General features: G+C 44.5%; 3 protein-coding genes across 3 annotated transcripts; 2 read left to right on the top strand and 1 right to left on the bottom strand.

The window, feature by feature from the left end:
- The first annotated feature begins 4 nt into the window (after positions 1 to 4).
- Positions 5 to 10790, top strand: LOC126993333 (zinc finger protein OZF-like). The gene is made up of 4 exons (XM_050852277.1): positions 5 to 155; positions 7389 to 8822; positions 10576 to 10580; positions 10683 to 10790. Exons 2-4 carry the CDS (start codon positions 7778 to 7780, stop codon positions 10788 to 10790), a joined length of 1158 nt encoding a protein of 385 aa, XP_050708234.1. The 5' UTR covers positions 5 to 155; positions 7389 to 7777.
- Positions 10791 to 10799: 9 nt separating this feature from the next.
- On the top strand, positions 10800 to 13753 carry LOC126993341 (gastrula zinc finger protein XlCGF57.1-like). The gene has a single exon (XM_050852405.1). The coding sequence runs from the start codon at positions 11106 to 11108 to the stop codon at positions 11622 to 11624; it is 519 nt and encodes a 172-aa protein (XP_050708362.1). The 5' UTR covers positions 10800 to 11105; the 3' UTR covers positions 11625 to 13753.
- A 2444-nt stretch (positions 13754 to 16197) lies between these two features.
- On the bottom strand, positions 16198 to 24283 carry LOC126993332 (uncharacterized). Its single transcript, XM_050852276.1, has 4 exons — positions 24114 to 24283; positions 19045 to 19198; positions 18132 to 18227; positions 16198 to 16552 (listed from the first exon to the last, which is right to left on the bottom strand). Exons 1-4 carry the CDS (start codon positions 24281 to 24283, stop codon positions 16454 to 16456), a joined length of 519 nt encoding a protein of 172 aa, XP_050708233.1. The 3' UTR covers positions 16198 to 16453.
- Between the last annotated feature and the right edge of the window lie 692 nt (positions 24284 to 24975).

Below are 24975 nucleotides of genomic sequence, written 5' to 3'. Positions count from 1 at the left end.
ACCTCACTGTACAGCAAGAGCAAGAGCAAGAGTAAACACGCTGCTTGTTTGTGCTGACTCCTGCTGCTGGTGGTGCTGGTGCCGCCATCACAGTCAGCACTCCACACTGCAGCCTCCGCCCAGTGCTGACCCCAAGACTCCGTGCCCGGGCCGAGGTGTGTGTGTGTGTGTGTGTGTGTGTGTGTGTGTGTGTGTGTGTGTGTGTGTCAGCAACCTCCGCCCAGTGCTGACCCCAAGACTCCGTGCCTGGGCCGAGGTGTGTGTGTGTGTGTGTGTGTGTCAGCAACCTCCGCCCAGTGCTGACCCCAAGACTCCGTGCCCGGGCCGAGGTGTGTGTGTGTGTGTGTGTGTGTGTGTGTGTGTGTGTGTGTGTGTGTGTGTCAGCAACCTCCGCCCAGTGCTGACCCCAAGACTCCGTGCCTGGGCCGAGGTGTGTGTGTGTGTGTGTGTGTGTGTGTGTGTGTCAGCAACCTCCGCCCAGTGCTGACCCCAAGACTCCGTGCCTGGGCCGAGGTGTGTGTGTGTGTGTGTGTGTGTGTGTGTGTGTGTCAGCAACCTCCGCCCAGTGCTGACCCCAAGACTCCGTGCCCGGGCCGAGGTGTGTGTGTGTGTGTGTGTGTGTGTGTCAGCAACCTCCGCCCAGTGCTGACCCCAAGACTCCGTGCCTGGGCCGAGGTGTGTGTGTGTGTGTGTGTGTGTGTCAGCAACCTCCGCCCAGTGCTGACCCCAAGACTCCGTGCCCGGGCCGAGGTGTGTGTGTGTGTGTGTGTGTGTGTGTGTGTGTGTGTGTGTCAGCAACCTCCGTCCAGTGCTGACCCCAAGACTCCGTGCCCGGGCCGAGGTGTGTGTGTGTGTGTGTGTGTCAGCAAACTCCACCCAGTGCTGACCCCAAGACTCCGTGCCCGGGCCGAGGTGTGTGTGTGTGTGTGTGTGTGTGTGTGTGTGTGTGTGTGTGTGTGTGTGTGTGTGTCAGCAACCTCCGCCCAGTGCTGACCCCAAGACTCCGTGCCCGGGCCAAGGTATGTGTGTGTGTGTGTGTGTGTGTGTGTGTGTGTGTGTGTGTGTGTGTGTCAGCAGCCTCCGCCCAGTGCTGACCCCAAGACTCCGTGCCTGGGCCGAGGTGGGTTTACCGTTGATGCCGTTGATGAGGTTTCGGGCCCCGGTCCTCCGCCGTGGCAGTGCTCCACAGGGCCGCTAACATTATAACAGTAATATTAGCACCTAAAGTTGTCCTCAATCCTCATATTTGTTAAATCTTAGGATTTAGTGAATAAGTGAATCTTCAGCGCTTTCTTGAAGATTGCCAGACTGTCACTGTTCTTAACGTCCCGGGTAACTCATTATAGAGCCGCGGGGTACTCTTCTCAAATGCTCTGAAACCCAGTTCCAGGTTGACCCTGAGTCTATACCGTTCTGTACTGTGTCTCACTGACATGGTGGTGTCCAAATGAAAATCCTGTCGTATATTTCTCAAATATCCAGGTTTACCAAGTCTCGATAAGTCAAGACACATATTTTGTAGAGTATTCGTGCCTTAATGGGTAGCCAATGCAAGTCTGTAAGTGCAGGTGGTATTGTCTCACGGGGGGGGCAGACCCTTTATTAGCCTTGCAGCTCTGTTCATAACCAGTCGTAGTTTCTTCAGCAGATATTTAGGAAGGCCATAATAAAGTGAGTTACAATAATCCAGCTTACTAGTTACATGATTATATATAAGCATCTTCATCGTCTTATCATCCAGGTATTTCTTGACAAATGCAATATTTCTCAGATGGTAGCCTGCCGTTCTCACCACCTGATTGATCTGTTCTTTGAGTCAGTCAAGTATCACACCTAAATCTTTGACTGACTTTTTTACAGTCATAGTGTCATCTTTTATCCGAAGAGTGGAAATATCTAGCCTCCTGAGATCCTTGTTCTTCCCGACAATCAAACATTCAGTTTTATCCTCGTTCAGCTTCAGTTGCTTAGAATTCATCCATTTCCCAACATCATCCATAATTCTGCTCAGCTTATCTTCAGTGTTTTCCACATCACTCAGCGACAAATAGAACTGTGTACCATCAGCATACAGTTTAAAGTCAATTTCATGCATAAGAACATAAGAACATAGGGAGACTGCAAGAGGCCGGGTAACCTACACAGGGCAGCTCCAGAATCGCCCCCACTACTCACGATGGGTGAGGTGTAGTTTCAGGGGTTACAGGTAGAGGCTTGATCCTCGTTATACCGGCGGTACTAAGCACGCACCAGTACCCTGCCACCTTACTTCACCCACACCTCACTGCCACCTGTCGTCCTCGTCCATGTAGCTATCCAGTCTACTCTTAAAACAAGCTATTGTCCCTGCACAAACTATGTGATTGCTGAGTCTATTCCATTCCCCCACCACCCTATTACTAAACCAACGCTTGCCTATAGCAAATGTGAAAGACCGATAGTATAAACACAGAATAAAATTGGACCCAGTATACTTCCCTGGGGGACTACTCTTTGCAAAAGTTTATGAGTAGAGAAAGATTCACCTATTTGCACACAGTAAGTTCTGTTCTCAAGGTAACTCCTCAGATAATCCAGCGCGCCACCCTCAATTCCAATATTCTTACAACCCTGAAGCAATAGACTGTGCTCCACCGTGTCAAACGCAGCACTCAAGTCTAACAAAATCAGAACACCACACTTCCCTTCATCCATGAGTGCAAGCAAATTGTTTACCACAGAACAGAGAGTAGTTTCAGTTGAGTAAAGCCTCTTGTAGGCAGAGTGAGTATCCGGTAAAGCCTGCACCACTAGCAAATGCTTCATTAGCTGATTTAAGATCACATTTTCAAGTATCTTAGATAGAAACGTCAAGTTGGATACTGGTCTAAAGGAACTTAAACACTGTGGGTCCAGTTTACCTTTAGCGATAGGTTTCACGATCGCCGCTTTCTCACTCTCAGGGAAAGTCTTGTTTTCGATACTAGTGTTAACCATCACAGTCATAACATTTAAGAAATCACTAAAGTTTTCACTCTTAATGATGTCACTTATCGGCAAGGGATCGTTATCACAGTACGTCAGGTTCACCTGTGTATGATAGTTTTCACCACAGCCACATCCACTTGTTGAAAGCTTGTTAACTTTATTTCAGGGACTGGAGTTTCCACAGCGGATCCATGGTAACCGTCGCCTCTAAAGTTCATGATAACTCTCTCAATTTTCTTGTCAAAAAAGTCTAAAAACTTATTTGCCAGCACTTCATCCGAGAAACCATCCGGAAGCTTGTTAACCTTTCTGCTTCCAGTCAAACTGTCAAGCACCTTATATAATTGATGTCAGGCCCTGCCTCCACAACCTTATTCCGATAGTATTCTCTTTTCCGTTTTATCACAAGCCGATTTTCTTGTTTCTTGCCTCCTGGTATGCTCTTCTTGCCTCATCTGTTTCTTGCCTCCTGGTATGCTCTTTTTGCCTCATCTGTTTCTTGCCTCCTGGTATGCTCTTTTTGCCTCATCTGTTTCTTGCCTATGCCACAGTCTTTCTTTTTTCTTCTCTCTTTTTGCCCACAGTATTTCCGCATTAAACCAAGGTGCATGATCTCTCAACACTATCTCCTTTTAAGTCAGAGGACAGAGGCTGTTATACTCATCTTTAGCTAAATCATTATATAGCTTAACCAGGCAGGTAGCACAATTTCCACATAACACCGAGCCACGTTCACAGATTTCACGACATTTAATAGTAATTTCCTGTATTACAGAGTTAATCAATATTTCTGGTTGAAATTTTTTTCGCAATCTGAACGTGATCTTTTTTCTCTGCACTGCTTCCCTCACGTATGAAATTTCAAAGGTTACCAGTTTATGCACCGGGGATATACAACATATTTCATCGACACACACCCCTTGCACTAGATCACCGTCTATATCGCTGAAAACCAAGTCTAGCACATGACCCCCTAAAGAAGTCATCTCGTTCACTTTATTAATCAGGTTGAGACTGTCCATCATCTCAATGAAGGCCATGGCAGAAGAATTTTCAGGATCATCAATCCATAGATTAAAGTCACCACAGATGAACACATTTGCACTCACCATATCCACAGACTCCAAAAATGTGCGAAATTCATCAATAAAGACCTCTGCTCTTGTGTCAGGAGGTTGATGCACCACAATAAGGTGCATTTCCTTCTATCAATTTCACAGATGACTTGCACTAATTCAAAGGTATCCCACCTTTCTGATGCTTTTCTCCGAATCTTCTTAAAAGAATTTGAAAGAAAGATCCCAACACCACCACCCCTTCTTGTCTCCCTCGGAACATGTAGAAAGGTACGAGTTACTGGCGTCATCTCATGAATCTTGGCGACGTCGTAGTCATTTAGCCATGCTTCAGTTATCGCTAAAATGTCAAGATCCTTTTCTTTGATGAGATCACGGATATCTAGAGTTTTATTTCCCACAGACTGAACATTTAGCAGACCATATTTTATCTTTGTATCTGAGGAATTCGTAGCCATGATCAGTTATGTTACGAATTCTCTCAATTTCAGTCTGAAAAACTACACAACACTGGTTATTCGCCGAGTGATTGACTTCAGACTTCTTGTACCTCACACAATTTATACATTTGCTCTCAGTCCCGGGGCAGTCTTTGGCTTTATGTTCTCCTGCACATTTACAACATACTGGGTTCTCACCATTGGCCTTGGCCGTGCATTTGGACTCAATATGACCATATCTCTGACAATGATAACATTATTGCATGGTATCTGTCTCTCACAGTATACACCACCCATTCAAGTTTTATTCTATCATGGTGCTTGTAGATTACCTCTCTAACAGTTGGATCACATTTCAGGATATAATGCGCTGTGCCACCTACAGCAGGCTTACTAAAAATTTTCTCAATTTTCTCCTCAACTTGTGGAATCGAGTGTAGGAACTCATTTCTTTTAAGCAGTGTCTCAATTATCTTATCCCCAGTCTCCTCCTTGTGCACATTACAAATCATGATCTTTGGCCTCAGTTTTCCCACACTTTCAGTACTGACTTTCTCCACAGATTGCAGTTTTTGGGCTGCCTCATTCCTCATATTCTCATCATCAAAGTTCATTATAATATTACCTCCAATAGTGAATCTTGAATCAGTAATCTGAATGCCATGTAATGCTTCATAAACTTCACCTTTCAACTCTGGAGCCTTTTTATCTTGTTCCGAGGCCTTGACAACAAGTAAATTCTTCTTAACTTTCCTCTTACGTTTGATGACCTCAGCCCAAGTTGCATCTGCTGACTCCACATGCTCGGCTCGCTGCAACACGTCCGCCACATCCTGCGCCACCTCCCCCAGCTCCTCCTTCACGCTGACCGCTCGTAATTCAACTTCTTGTTTCACTTCTGATATTTCCTTAGATAATTCCAGCTTGAATTCTTCCATTTTTTCCACAATTTTGGTAGCCAGAGATGCTTTATGAAGGCATGGGTTGCAAATCCAATTTACTTTAGATATATTTTCCGACTTAATTCCAGACAGATGAGCACACCTCCAATGACACCACTTAGGGCACAGACAGCACCCTATCCACTTATCGCCTGTGGGATCCGCACAAACGTAACAGAACTCCACCGAGTTCTTGGTTCGGCCAGCCATATCGACTCAGCACATTCGCGAGCAAGGCGCAGCACATCCGACCCGCGTGTGTGTGTGTGTGTGTGTGTGTGTGTGACCGACACGCGGGCGCAGCCTCGCCCACCCGTGCACTTGGCCCGCCCAGACAGCACTTGGGTACTCTCGCCCTTGCAGTTGTGTTCTCTCCTTGGTGACCTTTTTCATGGTGTGTGTTCCCTGGCGTGGTTCTGCCCCTCAATTCTTGGTTTGCAGTTTCCCTTTCCTTTACAAGGTGCCCTTCAGCTGCCTGCTGCCTCCAAGGTGTCGAGGGCAGGTACTTCATTACTCTGGGTCTGTTTTGACTCAGTTTATTTGCTGCAGTTTTGTGGCTGACAGCAGTAGGTAACTGTGATATATATATATATATATTTATATATATATATATATATATATATATATATATATATATATATATATATATATATATACAGGTAACTCTCGATTTACGCGAGTGTTGCGTTCTTGAAGAGGTCGCGTAATTCAAAAACAATGTAAATCAAACAAGAGGTAGGTTTCTGTCGAAAAATAAATACCGTAATTTTCGGCGTATAGCGCGCATTTTTCACATAAAAAATGCCTGAAAGTTTAGCCCTGCGCGTTATACGCTGAATGTACAAATTTTTAAGGTTTTTTTCTTTGGGATGTTTTTAAGGGTCTGTTTTTCGTCTTATCCAATAACAACAGCAAACTTACCTTTATTATTGTTTATAATCCTTCATAGTCCGTAGCTGTCCTATAATATGTTACCATAGAATACAGGGCGATCTAATAACTACTATACAAAGACTAAATCGGTGGAGGATCGTCCATGCCTTGCTGTTATCCCGTTTTTCCGTCGGGCGCCATTTGTATGAACTTGATCTTGATGTCACAGGTGGCTTAAGATTGTATGACTAAGGAGCAGTACAAGCTACATAAAAAATCATATTGGAAAAAAATGTCCATGTGTTCATTATTAATTATTAATATTAGTGAGAATAATGGGGTGAATATGATATCAGAAACTGTACATCATGAGTCTTGTACGAGGAGTTATTTCACGCAATCCCAGCCCGGCCGCCATTTGCATTATTTACAAACCACACAACCACACCCACACATCAAACAGCTGCATGCCGCGTGTCACCAGAACCGAGATATCCACTCGGGCACTCATTCTCAGCCTCTCTCGTGTGAGGAAGAAATGAGGGACACCATTAGGGGCTGGCTAGTATTGGTACCGGTACCGAGCAGTCTGGTACCAGTACCGTATCGTATTGCTGGTACCGTTACTACCGGTACTGGTACCGGTACCTGCCCACCCCTGTTGTTGAGTAGCGTGGCAGCGTAGGTACTGTATTGTCGTTCAAGTGGCGCGCGGGAAGAACTGAGCTCAGCTGTGTGGCCGTGTGAGTCCAGTTGCGTGAGACATCTGGTGGCCACTCCATAAAATATCGCGTATAAGTGAAAAAAAACGCCTAAATTAAACATTTATTTGGATTTTGGACCACGCGTTATTTAAAAAACGCGCAAACCAAACTCGCGTAAATCGAGAGTTACCTGTATATATATATATATATATATATATATATATATATATATATATATATATATATCTATATATATATATATATATATATATATATATATATATATATATATATATATATATACATACATTCGTACATTTTAGGAATTTGCTGATGCTTTTTATTTTGAATCCTGTTTCTATGAGGATGTGATCTTTGTCCCCGCAGCCCCGCCGGTGCTGTGCAGAAGTGAGGGTCTGAGGCGGTGCTGTGCAGAAGTGAGGGTCTGAGGCGGTGCTGTGCAGAAGTGAGGGTCTGAGGCGGTGCTGTGCAGAAGTGAGGGTCTGAGGCGGTGCTGTGCTCAGCGCTCCCTGTGTCCTGGCTGCCGCTGGCTTTTGTTCCAGTGGAGGCTGCCAGGCCGGGCAACAGCCGGAGTGCCCGAGGCCAGCAGGAGCAGACTGTCTCTGCTGTGAGGGTCAGGGGTGACCAGGAGAGCCACCACCACCACCTTGCTGCTGGCACCTCCAGCCATAAAGGAAAGGGAAAGTTTGAGTGCAGGAAGCCTTGAGACAGAACAGGTCCACCAGACAGCCTTGCACACACTGCTGAAGGAAACCATGAGTGCCAAGAGTGTGGGAAAAGACTCCCTGGGAAGGGTGACCTCACCAAGTACACCCACACACTCTAGAGGAAGACCTCATGAATGCCGTGACTGTGGCAAAAAATTCAGTAGAAAGAGTAACCTCAACACACACAACCTTACACACACTGGTGAAAAACCTCATGAATGCCAAGAGTGTGGCAAAAAGTTTAACCGGAAGAGTGCCTTCAACAGACACACCCTTACACACACTGGTGAAAGACCTCATGAATGCCAAGAGTGTGGCAAAAAGTTCAGTGATAAGAGTGCCCTCAACAGACACACCCTTTCACACACTGGTGAAAGACCTCATGAATGCCAAGAGTGTGGCAAAAAGTTTAACCGGAAGAGTGCCCTCAACAGACACACCCTTTCACACACTGGTGAAAGACCTCATGAATGCCAAGAGTGTGGCAAAAAGTTTAACCGGAAGAGTGCCCTCAACACACACACCCTTTCACACACTGGTGAAAGACCTCATGAATGCCAAGAGTGTGGCAAAAAGTTCGGCCAGAAGAGGAACCTCAACAAACACATCCTTACACACACTGGTGAAAGACCTCATGAATGCCAAGAGTGTGGCAAAAAGTTTAACCGGAAGAGTGCCCTCAACAGACACACCCTTTCACACACTGCTGAAAGACCTCATGAATGCCGTGACTGTGGCAAAAAGTTCGGCCAGAAGAGGAACCTCAACAAACACATCCTTACACACACTGGTGAAAGACCTCATGAATGCCAAGAGTGTGGCAAAAAGTTTAACCGGAAGAGTGCCCTCAACAAACACACCCTTACACACACTGCTGAAAGACCTCATGAATGCCGTGACTGTGGCAAAAAGTTCGGCCGGAAGAGGAACCTCAACAAACACATCCTTACACACACTGGTGAAAGACCTCATGAATGCCGTGACTGTGGCAAAAAGTTCAGCCAGAAGAGTGCCCTCAACGCACACACCCTTACACACACTGGTGAAAGACCTCATGAATGCCAAGAATGTGGCAAAAAGTTTGGCCTTAAGGGTAACCTCAACACACACACCCTTACACACACTGGTGAAAGACCTCATGAATGCCAAGAGTGTGGCAAAATGTTTGGCCTTAAGGGTAACCTCAACGCACACACCCTTACACACACTGGTGAAAGACCTCATGAATGCCAAGAGTGTGGCAGGAGGTTCATTTCTCTGTCTGTGTTGAACAAGCACATCTTCAGACACTCTGGCCGGAGAGAGTTCAAGTGTGATGTTTGTAAGAAACATTTCAAGACCAAGGGGGATATTGCGCAGCACATGAAGATACACCTCCCCTGAAGTGCTGCTCGATGTGTTATGCATGTGTGTGTGTGTGTGTGTGTGTGTGTCCAGCACCTATTATTATTATTATTATTATTATTATTATTATTATTATTATTATTATTATTATTATTATTATTATTATTATTATTATTATGTGTAAACAGACATACAGATGTACGTACACACAAACAGTTATTTAGTCTTTGTAATAAATTCTTCAACTTGAGAAAGGCTTGGTGTTTTTTCTTTCTTTTCTTGTTTCTTTTTCCTCTTTTCCTTCATTTTATACTTTTTTTTAGTTTTTCCTTCTATTTATTTTCCCTCATTCTTTTCCTTCTTTTTTTTTTTTTTTTCACTTTCAGGATTTTTATCTTCATTTTTTTTTTTCATTTCAAAGTTTTGTTTTCTTTCACTTCTTTTTCTTAATGCTTTTATTTTTGTATATTTTATTTCTTTCTTGTTTTCTTTCTCTCTCTCTCTCTCTCTCTCTCTCTCTCTCTCTCTCTCTCTCTCTCTCTCTCTCTCTCTCTCTCTCTCTCTCTCTCTCTCTCTCTCTCTCTCTCTATATATATATATATATATATATATATATATATATATATAAATGGCGGGGATCAGGTGGCAGTACAGATGTAGCTAACAGATGTGGAGTAGAGGACCTGGAAACAGTGCTCAGAAGGGAAAGACCCCGATGGTTTGGACATGTGAAGAGAGCAGGGGAGGATACAGTGCTGGGAGTTTTGGAGAGAGTGGAGGTAGAAGGAAGGAGACCAGTTGGCAGACCTAGGAAAACGTGGAGAAGCTGTATACAGGAAGACTTGGCACTGATGGGATTGGATGATCATCGGGCAGAAGACAGAGTAGAGTGGAGGAGCACCATAAAGCGTCTAACTGCTCAGCATACCGCGATCCCTTGCCTTGGAAAATCTACCCCCTTCTTCTGCACATATATAATGGGGCTCATCTCTACAATGTTGACAGATAGCACTGAACCACGGGAGTCTGGCAGTGTGTAGGGACGAAGAGGTACATGTACTATACAACGTGACGCTTGATTGTATAAACGTCATTTTGGTCTTCATCAACTCCACTGTGGCTGCTCCTTGGCGCGTGTTTGAAGGCGTGGTGAGCTGGGAAGAGGAGAGGGAAGGAAGGAAAGAGGAGGAAAGGAAGAAAAATAAGAAATAGTTTTGGAGAAAGGAGGGAAGAAGGAGAGAAAGGATAGGAAAAGAATCTGAAGAGTAAATATGTTAACTAACGGACAGTATATTATGAAGGAGAGGAAGCAGGTAAAGGGAGGAGGAGGGGGCCACACAGCAGGCAACGGAACACATGCAAGACCAAGACCAAGACAGGCCTTTTATTATTGTGTCAAATTTGGGGTTTCATTTTTTGAGCAAATGAATATTAATCATAATGACCATGTCAGAATCTTGGCGCCCTGTGCATCAACTCTATGGCCACCATGCCCTGCACAGCCTGTGTTAGGTTAGATGTACTTAGGACATGTCAGGTTAGGTTAGAGTTAGTTTGGTTGGGTTAGTTAGGTTTAGTGTTTGTGTGCTGACGGCCACCACTCTTGCAGGTGCTGAGGCCAAGGTCAGCAGCACTGCCGGGACTCCTCGCCGCTTCCCTCAGCACTGCAGCTCACCCTGCCTTGGGGGCTCCTGCAGGAGTGGGCCACACCTCCTGAGTTGTCTGCCAGGAGTGGTGCCACAATGGAAGGTGTGAGACCAGGCAGCGACACAGACAGCCCGGACCAGCCAGGCACACCCACTCCCAGGCAGGCGAGGAAAGGCTCGGGTGTGTGCAGGCTGTGTGCACCAGCCAGGCCAGACACACCCACTCCCAGGCAGGCGAGGAAAGGCTCGGGTGTTTGCAGGCTGGGCAGAGGGTCACTGCTGAGGGTGGCAACACTGAACACCCCCCCACACACACTGCTGTTAGGAACTTTGAGTGTGAATTGTGTGGGAAAAAGGTTACTAGTAAAGGTCACCTCAATAGACATATGCTTATCCACACTGGTGCTAAAAGCTCTGAATGTGAGCAGTGTGGGGAAAGATTTCTTCATAAAGTTTCACTCATTAAGCATGTAGCTACTCACGTTGGTAAAAACATTGAGTGTGAAGAGTGTGGGATGAAGTTTGCTGATAAATATAGCCTCAAGAGACACATGGTCGTCCACACTGGTACTAAAAGCTTTGAGTGTGATCATTGTGGGAAAAAGTTTCTTCGTAAAGGCGACCTCAAGGCACACATGGTCCTCCACACTGGTACTAAAGACTTTGAGTGTGATCATTGTGGGAAAAAGTTTCTTCGTAAACTTGACCTCAAGTCACACATGGTCCTCCACACTGGTACTAAAGACTTTGAGTGTGATCAGTGTGGGAAAAAGTTTCTTCGTAAAGGTGACCTCAACACCCACATGCTCATCCACACTGGTGAGAAGAAGTTTGAGTGTGATGTTTGTGGCAAGTGTTTCACCACCAAGAGTTCTATTGCCTGCCACGTCAAGACACACCTGTGAGGTATTTCACCACGGCCTGATCACAAGCTGGACTTGCAATTGCCAGCATGTACCCTCCCGATTAGAGCAACTGCAAGGCTCATTAGTCAATCTCTGTTACTGCCAGGACATCACACACCCCACCCCCCTTGTTCATGGGGGGACAGCAACCACTCCTAGTTAGTGGAAAAAGCCCGGCCTGATCGTGGCTCAACCCGCCCCATCGTTCCGTGGAGTGTGGCAGTGCAGCGCTTTACCAAATGAGCTATCAGAAAGGTACAGACAAATAAGAACAAAAGAACATAGGGAGACTGCAAGAAGCCTAGGGTAAGTTCACCAATTAGTATGCGAAAATCGGCAATTTTTTTTTTTTCCGAGTTCTCACCGGAAAACCGAGAGGCGTAGAATACAGGTAACTCTCGATTTACGCGAGTGTTGCGTTCTTGAAGAGGTCGCGTAATTCAAAAACAATGTAAATCAAACAAGAGGTAGGTTTCTGTCGAAAAATAAATACCGTAATTTTCGGAGTATAGCGCGCATTTTTTCACATAAAAAATGCCTGAAAGTTTAGCCCTGCGCGTTATACGCTGAATGTACAAATTTTTAATGATTTTTTTCTTCTTCGAGATGTTTTTAAGGGTCCGTTTTTCGTCTTATAAAATAACAACGGCAACCTTACCTTTATTATTGTTTATAATCCTTCATAGTCCGTAGCTGTCCTATAATATGTTACCATAGAATACAGGGCGATCTAATAACTACTATACAAAGACTAAATCGGTGGAGGATCGTCCATGCCTTGCTTTTATCCCGTTTTTCCATCGGGCGCCATTTGTATGATCTTGATCTTGATGTCACAGGTGGCTGAAGATTGTATGACTAAGGAGCAGTACAAGCTACATAAAAAATCATATTGGAAAAAAATGTCCATGTGTTCATTATTAATTATTAATATTAGTGAGAATAATGGGGTGAATATGATATCAGAAACTGTACATCATGAGTCTTGTACGAGGAGTTATTTCACGCAATCCCAGCCCGGCCGCCATTTGCATTGTTTACAAACCACACAACCACACCCACACATCAAACAGCTGCATGCCGCGTGTCACCAGAACCGAGATATCCACTCGGGCACTCATTCTCAGCCTCTCTCGTGTGAGGAAGAAATGAAGGACACCATGAGGGGCTGGCTAGTATTGGTACCGGTACCGAGCAGTCTGGTACCGGTACCGTACCGTATTGCTGGTACCGTTAGTACCGGTACTGGTACCGGTACCTGCCCACCCCTATTGTTGAGTAGCGTGGCAGCGCAGGTACTGTATTGTTCAAGTGGCGCGCGGGAAGAACTGAGCTCAGCTGTGTGGCCGTGTGAGTCCAGTTGCGTGAGACATCTGGTGGCCACTCCATAAAATATCGCGTATAAGTGAAAAAAACGCCTAAATTAAACATTTATTTGGATTTTGGACCCCGCGTTATTTAAAAAACGCGTAAACCAAACTCGCGTAAATCGAGAGCTACCTGTATTGGGTATGGGGTAAATTTGTTGGGGAATGATTGGCCTTTATCTCATATAAAGAAAATTTATATACATTTAATAGTTTTTGAGAGGGAAGGGTTGAAAGTGAGTGCATATGAATTATTCCCAAAATCATATTAGTATGCACATGCTCCAATTAGTACTCGATGGCTTCTAATTCTAAAACCTTTTGAAATATTACTCTAGCATTCCAGTGTGTTATAGACAAGAGTCTCCTGACCATTTCATGTTAAATGATGTTTGTCTAGGAATGCATGAGTACGGCGCTACATTACGCGTACGTAAAAATGAACAAAAATTTAAAGGGCGACCGATTTAAATACCTGGGATTTAAACGACGTAATCTCCGCCGGGGACGGATGGTCTCAAGTAGTTGTATGGTCAATTATACATGGTACTAGATGGTTCCAGCTTTATTCTACTAAGCAAAACACGCAGTTTTAATTCTTTGAAAAAAAAAAAAAAAAGCCGGCAAAATACAACAAAAATCGTAAATGATAATATCTTTTATCATGTGGTTTTCATCTTTATTCTAATTAATCTTCAGTAAACTTTTATTTTTCTCATTTCTTACTAATCATAAACTATTTCTAAATAAACTTAATTATTATTGCTGAGTTTTATTCTCCAGCTTTGCAGTCAGTAAATGTAGACCAATACCTAATAATTTAGTAGGCTTCTGAAAAACTAAATTAGGAAACTGCCTACTTTTTAAAAATCTTGCCATAGAATAGGTCTAGTGAATGCTATATGTAGACCTATAATAAGTCAGTAGGCTTCTGAAAAACTAAATTTGGAAACTGCCTACTTTTTAAAAATCTTGCCATTGAATAGGTCTAGTGAATGCTATATGTAGACCTATAATAAGTCAGTAGGCTTCTGAGAAAACTAAATTAGGAAACTGCCTACTTTTTTAATGTTGCCATTGAATTACCTAGCAAGATGTGATCTCAGTGAGTGAATAATAGTAGAAACAAACTTGAAACCAAAAACTCTGTTCATGCAAGCTGATGTGGGCGAAATTAAAACAACAAGTTCCTCCCTCTTCACTGAGTATGAGATCTCTCTGTCCGGAACGACGAAGAAGCCCTGGCCCAGGCTTGCCAAATTATCGTACACATCCCACTGTATTGTCGTAGTTTCTGACCAATAACTATAGCAAAAAAGCACATAGAAACATCACTAAATAGGAGTTTTAACGCTAACTTCAATTTTCTATCGTCATTTGTGTAGGTACGTGAGTTTGAGGCTTAAAAAGGATGAATACAATGTGGTGAATACGATAATCTGGCAACACTGCCCTGGCCTTTCTCCTTTAGAAATGAAACTGTAAATCCTTCATCATCCCTGGCCTTAACCTATGTGAAAAGAAATGATTGGTGGCGATCATCCCCACTTATATCATCATCCCTAGCAGGCTTTCTAGTTTTAGGTCTAGGCATAACTGATCAGCTGTGTGTCTGTAAAATGGTAGAAATTATTACGTTCACATAAATTATTAATATTATTGTGGATGGTACAAGTACGACGCAGTGCGCAATCCATCCTCTCTACGTGCGTACATGTGAGTATGCGCGTATGTACAAGTAGGAATGCACTGCGCAGTACGAAGTGGGTACGCACAAAAAATAAATAAATAAATAAATGTGCGTACTAATTGGTCGTGTGATACCCCAAATTATGAGAATTGTCACCATGAAACTGGTCATAGGAAATGCATCTCTATTACTCTGGGAATTAGGGCGAGACTCAAACATTGTTCTGGTGTTGTTTACAGCCTTCTAAATGGTGTTTGAAAAATTGCATACTAATTGGAAAGGGGGTTCGTATCCAATTAGTACGCACCCCCCGCCCACCTTCCAGGGTATATTGGATTCCAGTAATTCCAGGTGTAGGCACTAGTCCAGTCCATCATCCATGTACCTGAAACAAGAAAACATGGAATAAATTGCATTACAGCGCTCAAAATAAGGCTACCCCAAATTCACTAGCCTTAGATTTTGGCTAACAATTTACGACTTTTGGATTTTGGGGGATACATTTTTTTTTTTTTCCCTTGTTAATAGACATTACTTTATGCATGTTTGTGGGATTACAGCCAAATAGTTAAGGTAAATTTTGAGACACACCCCATCCTTTTAATTTATCGCATTTCATGTAGGCAGTTTTTTTTCGCAATTTTGCGTACTAATTGGAGAACCGCGTACGAATTGGCAAACTTACCCTAATGGCTTACACAAGGCAGCTTCAGATTCCCCCCACTGCCACCTGTCATCCTCGTCCATGTAGCTATCCAGTGTACTCTTAAATCAAGCTATCATCCCTGCACTCAATATGTGATTGCTGAGTCTATTCCATTCCCCCACCACCCTATTAGGAAAGAATGAAAAAGAGAAAGAAAAAAGAAAGAGAAAGAAGGAAAATATATAGAGAAAGAAAGAGCCTCCCCTTCTTAATCAACTCCTATTGTCTCCTGGGATGTGCAGGTGTGTACAGGAAGGGAAGGGTGGGATGGGGGGGATCGCGGTGACAGGCTCAGAGCGAACTTGAAGGGAAAGGTTGAGGAAGTGGGAATCTCCCTCCTGCCCAGCCAAAAGTGTAAGAGAGACACCGGCCGTAACTGTGGCTACCCCACACACTGCCCTCCCCCCCACCACCTTCTGTCTGTTCTGGCAGACAAAAAAAATCAGTCAATGAGAAAAAAACCTTACTCAGCCTTGCAGGTGGCAGATGAGTTTATCCACAGCACCACAGTGTGTGTGTGTGTGTGTGTGTGTGTGTGTGTGTGTGTGTGTGTGTGTGTGTGTGTGTGCACTCATATACCCCTCCCCCCCCAGGTTAAGAAACCCTGCTCAATTGTTCTTTCACTTAGCAACGTCGCTATTTCAGTTAACAACATTGCTAACGCTTCTTGGATCCTGCCACTAGATATTATACAAACGTCAGTGCACAAATGCAACATATATGAGCACCGAGGCCATGCGCAGCTGTGGCGTGTGCCCCCAACTTAACCTTTACCAACCCACTCAGGATCAAGGGAAGGAGAGCAGCAACTGTTGCAAGGGTTTTATTATTGGTCATGCGTGAGTACACAACACTGTGCAGAAGATCAGGTTAGGCTGACATGGGTCACCTTCCACAGTATGGTCCTGGACACTCACATAAAAAGTGTTCAACCCAACATTGATTTAAAGGTGAAAATGTTACGGCATTATGTAAAGGGTCAGTTGGCGTACTTAACGAAAAGGTTCATTGCACGTTGGCTGGGACGTCACAAGACCTAAGTAGGGGTCCGAGGTGTTATAACAGCCTAGCTAAGGCGTCCATGCCCCCTCCAGGTGAGAAGAGCTTCAGTGAGGAATGCCAGAGAGGACGTCATGTAGCCAATACCCAGGAAGTAAAACACACCCTGGAACACACCCAAGAGAAGGTTACACCCCATCCCTGTGCACCCCAGAACAATGGTGCACCAGTACACTCAGCTACACCCTGGACTGGTACACCCACACTATATAACACTGTATTCACTATTGGGGGCACTCAGCTACACCCTGGACTGGTACACCCACACTATATAACACTGTATTCACTATTGGGGGCACTCAGCTACACCCTGGACTGGTACACCCACACTATATAACACTGTATTCACTATTGGGGGCACTCAGCTACACCCAGGACTGGTACACCCACACTATATAACACTGTATTCACTACTGGGGGCACTCAGCTACACCCTGGACTGGTACACCCACACTATATAACACTGTATTCACTATTGGGGGCACTCAGCTACACCCTGGACTGGTACACCCACACTATATAACACTGTATTCACTATTGGGGGCACTCAGCTACACCCTGGACTGGTACACCCACACTATATAACACTGTATTCACTATTGGGGGCACTCAGCTACACCCTGGACTGGTACACCCACACTATATAACACTGTATTCACTATTGGGGGCACTCAGCTACACCCTGGACTGGTACACCTGCACTATATAACACTGTATTCACTATTGGGGGCACTCAGCTACACCCTGGACTGGTACACCTGCACTATATAACACTGTATTCACTATTGGGGGCACTCAGCTACACCCTGGACTGGTACACCCACACTATATAACACTGTATTCACTATTGGGGCACTCAGCTACACCCTGGACTGGTACACCTGCACTATATACCACGGTATTCACTATTGGGGGCACTCAGCTACACCCTGGACTGGTACACCTGCACTATATAACACTGTATTCACTATTGGGGGCACTCAGCTACACCCTGGACTGGTACACCCACACTATATAACACTGTATTCACTATTGGGGGCACTCAGCTACACCCTGGACTGGTACACCTGCACTATATAACACTGTATTCACTATTGGGGGCACTCAGCTACACCCTGGACTGGTACACCCACACTATATAACACTGTATTCACTACTGGGGGCACTCAGCTACACCCTGGACTGGTACACCCACACTATATAACACTGTATTCACTATTGGGGGCACTCAGCTACACCCTGGACTGGTACACCTGCACTATATAACACTGTATTCACTATTGGGGGCACTCAGCTACACCCGGGAATACACTGGACAATGTCATTATATTCTCAGTTATACACCCATATACACTTGGCTACACCCACAATACAGTGTTACCCCCACAAGTACAGTTATACTCTAACACACCCTAGAATGCAAACCTTCACTCCTTACACCCTGATACACACTATACAGCACAGTGATACACCCTGACACACACTTCTGATCGTTACACTGCTCCCTCACACCCTATTTATCAATCTACATAGTTATGCTACATCTGTACCCATCTATCTATCTGCATCTATGTATTAATTTATCTATGTATCTGTATTTGCATCTCCAGATCTCTATCGAACTATATTTTATCTATCAATGCATTCATCTATATATTTATCTGGCATCTATCTGTCTATCTTACCTGGAGGTGGTGGAGGCCCAGGGCTTGTGTGGTGGTGGAGGAGGTCAGGTCACCCCTCTCTCTCCTCTTGGGGTCATTGATCACGTCTCGCAGCCACTGGGAGAATTTATCATTATTTCCTTACACTCTCCTTATGTGTGTCGCTCCCTGCTGAAGTGGGGCAAGCGACGTACACAGGAAAACCAGAACATTGGGATGGGAAGTTGGGTGATCCTGCACTTTTCCTCGGCATGTGTGTAGAGGAAGTAGACCAAGGCAAAAAATGAAAAGAAAAGAAAAGCCCGCTAACCACTGCTCCTGTATGAAAGAGTAAAGAGGAGTGGTCGAAAGAGAGGTCATTTCGGGAGGAGAGATGTCCTGATACCCTCCTCTTGAAAGTTTGAAAAGTTACCTAGCTCAGAACGCCTCAAGAGTTGGTCGAAGCGAGGCCACTGCTCCTGTATGAAAGAGTAAAGAGGAGTGGTCGAAAGAGAGGTCAATTTCGAGAGGAGAGATGTCCTGATACCCTCCTCTTGAAAGTTTGAAAAGATGCCTAGCTCAGAACGCCTCAAGAGTTGGTCGAAGCGAGGCAACTGCTCCTATATGAAAGAGTAAAGAGGAGTGGTCGAAAGAGAGGTCAATTTCGAGAGGAGAGATGTGAAGTGGAGGATACAGAAAACATTAAAGAACACAGAAAACATTATGAGAACACACGAGGATTAGGGGAATGCGAAGAAACACAGGCTTAGCATTGCATATTTTGGAAGGGTGTGTATTAACTTAAGTGTAGCTACATTCCGTTAATATTTCAGACTGTAGCAAGGTTACCGTCACACCAGAAACGGAGGTGATGGACAAATAATTGAAAACACCGAGATTACCCCCCAAAAAAACATAGTACCCATACATTTCTCTTAGTCAGCTGCCTACCTACCTTAGTCACAAGACCATTCTCAATCATGGCTCTTATATTGGCGTCGAAATGGTGCCTGTAGGGGGAGCCGGGGTTCATGGCCCAGCCCAGCTCCACCGGGAAGATGTCCCCAGTGGCCACGTGCAGCTGCTTCTCCCCCGTGGGACTGGTGAACCTGGGGAAGAGACCAAAAGTTCACATATTTGACATGGCTTTCGTAGGAGCTGTAGGCCTTTCCAGGGGTAGTTTTATGACCCTGGTGGTAGTTTGACCCTTCTTCTGTGCCATGAACCTTAAAAAGCACTGATGAAAACCAGATTGATGCCCTAGCTGTTTGACCTTTAGAAATAGTTGATGTGAGAAGCGATGGTGTCTTAAAATACAGCCCCAAGGACGGCATTGTCAGAAGCTCCCGGCCCTTACAACAACTATTTCCAAAGGTCAAAAAGGAGGTCAGCCGGCTTCTCATGGGTGGTAGTTTAGGTTCATGGTGCAGACGAAGGGTCAGTCTACCACCAGGGTCATAAAGCTACCCCTGGAAATGACCACAACTCCTGTACGTGGAAGCCTTCTCAAATATGTGAGCTTGGGCGAGGAAATGTTAAGGATGTGCCCAGAGATCCGATCGAGAGTATTACAGGTAACTCGATTTACGCGAGTTTGGTTTACGCGTTTTTTAAATAACGCGGGGTCCAAAATCCAAATAAATAGCTTAGCCCCTGAAATACCAATATCTGATGATTAGTATCCCTCCTTTCATTAGGTAGAAAGGAGGAGAGACGTGAGGATCGAGGAAGAAGGAAAAAAAAAGATAGACTACCGAGAGAAGGAGAGGGATATAAGAGAATGAGGGAAAGGGAAATAAAATAAATTGGAAGGAGGAAGGAAAAAGAAAGAAAATGGGAAAGAAAGAAAGGAAGGAAATAAGGAAGGATGAAAATTATATGAAATGAAGTAAATAAAATGGAAGAAGGAAGGGAAAGAAGTAAGGAGATAAGGCAGGACTAAAGGAAGGAGAGAAGGAACTAAGGAAGGAAGGAAGGAAGGAAAGAATAATGGAAGAAAAAAAAGAATATGAGAGAGAGAGAGAGAGAGAGAGAGAGAGAGAGAGAGAGAGAGAGAGAGAGAGAGAGAGAGAGAGAGAGAGAGAGAGAGAGAGAGAGAGAGAGAGAGAGAGAGAGAGAGAGAGAGAGATCCACGGGTACTATTGCCTCCCAAATAGGTATATAATAACGTAGTCCCCCATCAAATACTAATATCCCTACACACTTGGCAGGAGGAAAACTTGCCCGTGTCAAACCACCTTATCAAAGCCTCGAAGGACCTAAATATCTTTGCTACGAAACATCAAAATGAGCCAACGAGCGGTTATTGATATTACACAACACTCACTTAGTTCTTTTCGATTGTGGAGTTAGTTGAGTTACAGTAATAAAGCTCGTAATTATGGAGAAAAGGAGCTTAAAATATATCCTGACCCCATTTTTGAGGTTCATGCTACGGGAGATGCGCGCGCAGTGTTTACCTCTGACGTGATGGCCACCCCGAGTGTTCTCACATTTTCCTTAATATTTCCGAGTACAGTGAAGTTACCGCAACACCAGTGAAGCTGAGGATACAGGGAACATTAAAGAACACTCAGGGCACAGAAAACACCACGAGGACACACGAGGAATAGAAGAAAACGAAGAAATACAGACCTACGTTATAGCATTGAATATCTTGGAGGTGTGTGCGGGAGAGTCTCGTCACATTTTCGTTAATATTTTATACCACAGTGATTTTGCCGCAACACCATTGAAGCTGAGGATACAGGGAACATTGAAGAACACACCGAGCACAGAAAACACCACGAGGACACACGAGGAATAGAAGAAAACGAAGAAATACAGACCTACGTTATAGCATTGAATATCTTGGAGGTGTGTGCGGGAGAATCTCGTCACATTTTCGTTAATATTTTATACCACAGTGAAGTTACCGCAACACCAGTGAAGTGGAGGATACAGGGAACATTAAAGAACACTCAGGGCACAGAAAACACCACGAGGACACACGAGGAATAGAAGAAAACGAAGAAATACAGACCTACGTTATAGCATTGAATATCTTGGAGGTGTGTGCGGGAGAATCTCGTCACATTTTCGTTAATATTTCAAACCATAGTGAAGTTACCGCCACCCCATTGAAGCTGAGGATACAGGGAACATTAAAGAACACACAGAACACAGAAAACACCACGAGGACACACGAGGAAAGGAAATAACTACCATGGAACTTTGCATGAAGGGACGAGTTTGTCTCCTCCTCTGCTAGGGATGAAGGTAAGTCACACAGTAAGCTTATGAAACACTTTTGGTTGGTTGATTGATAGTTTATTGTTGCTATATTATCTATTAAGTAATCTATCAGGCTACCTATCAAGTCTATTAAGTAATCTATCAGGCAACCTATGTATCTATTTGCTTGTTATTGTTCTATCAAGTCTATTAAGTAATATAATAATAGTGATGATAATAATAATAATAATAATAATAATAATAATCGTGTTAAATGAATACAGTGGCCACCCATTCCACACTACGTTTTCTATGGATAATTTGACGTGATATTTTAAGGGCTAACTAAACTACATGTATTATCTCTGCATTGAGCTTAATATTATTGCAAAATGTAAGTGTTCATTGTTTAATTTATTTACCGACGATCTCAAATATAAAACATTAGGTATTCTTTTATATAATCTCATGTTTGGATATACCAGTACACACACACACACACACACACACACACACACACACATATATAGTTAGTGACAGATTTGTTTTAATTTCTCTTCCTAACATTCTTTTTCTTTTTCTTTTTTGTTTTTTTTATTTCCTTCATCCGTTTCTTCATTCGGTGCAATTTTCCTTTTTTTTTCTTTCTATAATTATTTCTTTGTTTCCAGATGGTAGAGAGAGAGAGAGAGAGAGAGAGAGAGAGAGAGAGAGAGAGAGAGAGAGAGAGGGGGGGGGGATAGTAGACATCCTTGGGACTATGGTAAACAGAATTGACCTCCTCCTCCTCCTTCTCCTCCTCCTCCTCCTCCTCCTCCTCCTTCGTCTTCCAAATTAGAGAATATGAGGCAGGTGAAGGATGACTCAGAGGAGGAGGAAGAGGACAGTGAGGAGGAGGAGGAGGAGGAGGAGGAGGGGGGGGGAAGAGGAGGAGGAGGAGGAGGAAAAGTGGAAGTGGGATGAATGTGAGAAAAAAAAAGACGCACACACACAGAGAGAGAGAGAGAGAGAGAGAGAGAGAGAGAGAGAGAGAGAGAGAGAGAGATTATTATGAATCTTACATTATTTTATGAAGAATTAGTCTCTGTGTGCCTCCTCCTCCTTTCGCTCTTCTTTATCTCCTCCTCCTCCTTCTTCTCTTCCTCCTCCTCCTCTTTCTTTCTCTTCTTCGTCGTCTTCTGGGAAACATGGAAGCACGGGCTAGCAGGCAGCAGACAGCCATCAGGGCCATAGCGCGGGTGCCTGCTGTAGTGCTGTAGTCAGGGTGTGGGCCGCGTCAGGCACCCGCGAAACTAAAGGGGCTTTCACACTGGGCAAATTTTCCGTGGATCTCTTCAGTCTCAGCTCGATGATCGGCAAGCCACGAGCGAAGACCTTTCCAGCGTGACGCCAACTTCATCCCGAAGGAGATTTGATACAGGTCCATTAAGGGGCTGTTACACTGGGCAAATTTTCCGTGGATCTTCAGTCAAACCACAATTTCCGCTGGCGTGGTTCTTATATTTCCGTGGTTTTCTGACGTGTCCACGATCTTCCAAAGCTACGGTAGATTTCACTGAAGGACGACGGTATTACTCACCATCATCATCATCAGCAGTAACAAGAAACAAATGAGAACCACGCCAGCGGAAATCGTGGTTTGACTGAAGATCCACGGAAAATTTGCCCAGTGTAACAGCCCCTTAATGGACCTGTATCAAATCTCCTTCGGGATGAAGTTGGCGTCACGCTGGAAAGATCTTCGCTCGTGGCTTGCGTGTATTTTCTGTCCTGACGGTCAATCTCACGAGCAGCGGTGGCGGCTGTGGCCCCCGGGGTTGTGGCGGAGGGCAGCTCGTGGGGCGCCCAGCGAGGCCGCGATGTAAACAAGAAAAATAGCTAAAAACCCACACTGGCAGACGATAGACTTATATTTTTAACATAACAGTTTCGGTGGACACTGCCGCCATCTTCAGTGGTGTAAAGGAAGAGTAGAAGTAGTTACAATGGTTTACAATGGTCCTTATATACACAACGGAATAAGTAGCCTACTTAATTATGACTTCATGTAAACATCAAGGAATCACGTCAGTGTGATTAGCCGCTCTAAGAAAAATAGCGCCACCACGCAGTGTGCGGCACCCGAGGGGCGCTAGGAATTTTCATGGGGGGCGCGAGTCCCGGGGAAGAGTTGGGGTTTATGTTGTTGGACTGTGTTATTATTTTAAAACAAGCGTGGACTACTTTTGAGAAGCTCACGAAGAATTACAAAATTATCGCCTTTACTAATTTTAGTATACGTACTAAAGACAACTCAGGCTTCCCATTGTTTATTAAATATGGAATATAATCTATCTGTATAATGAAGGAGGGCGTGTGGGGAAGTACCCTTTCCCTGAGGGGCGTGGTAGTAATTTTGTTCAGAACCGGTGCTCCAACGCGCCAGGCAGTGTGCTACAGGTGCTTAGTGAGTAGCCTGCATTTGCCTCTAGACTGTAGTCCATGTGTACAGTCCCTTATGTCTGCTCCCTTGACTAAATCAGGGCCTTTATTTTTTTAGCACTTGTCCCCCACCATTGTATCTTTTTAGTTTCCTAGTGCAGCCTCCACATGTATCCTTAGTTGTATAACCACACTATGTACTGCCTGGGGGTTGGGATGGCGTGCCCCTCCCTTCTCCTTTGTTGTTTTACTTGCAACAATAAACTGTCAATCAATCAATCAGTCTATAGGCACGGCCACAGTGACACACGCCGCGATGACTCCCCCGTGTGTCCTCAGCAGCTGTGTGTGCCACGCCCGCATTATGCTGTTTAGGTGATCCCAAAGCACGCAGCAGTGCTGTGACGCAGCACGCCCTGCAGCAGGGAGTGGCCGGGTGCTGTGCGTCCCTGGCTTGGTTTGTTTATTTCCCTCAGTCGCCGAGGCGCGGCACCCACGAGCCAGAGACCAGCCACGGGGGTCGCAGATTTAGTCGTCTTTTTCAGCGCAAAGAGATGCATCACCTGAAACACTCTACTTATATTTTTTCCCTCTCCTCCTCCTCCAACTCCTCCACCTCTTCCTCCTCCTTCTTATTTTCTTCTTCTTCTGCGTCTTTTCTCCTCGTGATCGCCCTCACCCTCGCCCTCGCCCTCCAACTCCTTGTCTCTCGCCTTCCTTCCTTCCCTATTTCATCAACTTTCTTTTTCATTTCAACCCCCATATCCTTCCTCCTCCTCCTCCTCCTCCTCCTGAACAGGTGGCGGAGGTCACGATAAAAGCAAAGGAGGTTATGACTCATCTCCTCCTCCTCCTCCTCCTCCTCTTCTTTCTCCACCCCCACCACACATGTTCTTCCCCTACGCCCCCTACACACCTGTTTGCATACCTGGAATAGAGAGAGAGAGAGAGAGAGAGAGAGAGAGAGAGAGAGAGAGAGAGAGAGAGAGAGAGAGAGAGAGAGAGAGAGAGATACATTGTCATCCTAAAAGAGCAATATGGATGTGTGTGTGTGTGTGTGTGTGTGTGTGTGTGTGTGTGTGTGTGTTGCATAAATTTATCGTGATTATAATAAAATTTTCGAAGCAGATGAGGAAAAAGTGTGTCAGTGTAACCATTATTATTATTATTATTATTATTATTATTATTATTATTATTATTATTATTATTATTATTATTATTATTATTATTATTGTATATATCTATTTCCTTT

The sequence above is a fragment of the Eriocheir sinensis genome, unplaced genomic scaffold (genome assembly GCF_024679095.1).
Source record: "Eriocheir sinensis breed Jianghai 21 unplaced genomic scaffold, ASM2467909v1 Scaffold602, whole genome shotgun sequence".
In the NCBI taxonomy this organism is placed as follows: Eukaryota; Metazoa; Arthropoda; class Malacostraca; order Decapoda; family Varunidae; genus Eriocheir; species Eriocheir sinensis.
Note: the sequence above shows the minus strand (reverse complement) of the source record. Positions and strands in the feature narration are given on the sequence as shown.

What these genes read in the sequence shown, in the direction of transcription:
- LOC126993333 (XM_050852277.1), top strand. Translation starts at nt 7,778, where the DNA reads ATGAGTGCCAAGAGTGTGGGAAAAGACTCCCTGGGAAGGGTGACCTCA.
- LOC126993341 (XM_050852405.1), top strand. Translation starts at nt 11,106, where the DNA reads ATGCTTATCCACACTGGTGCTAAAAGCTCTGAATGTGAGCAGTGTGGG.
- LOC126993332 (XM_050852276.1), bottom strand. Translation starts at nt 24,283, where the DNA reads ATGCATCTCTTTGCGCTGAAAAAGACGACTAAATCTGCGACCCCCGTG. An exon ending in CTGCGTCACAGCACTGCTGC is followed by an intron (nt 19,199 to 24,113) that starts GTGCTTTGGGAT and finishes TCTCTTCCCCAG; the next exon opens with GTTCACCAGTCCCACGGGGG. An exon ending in TGGGCCTCCACCACCTCCAG is followed by an intron (nt 16,553 to 18,131) that starts GTAAGATAGACA and finishes GGTGTGTTCCAG; the next exon opens with GGTGTGTTTTACTTCCTGGG.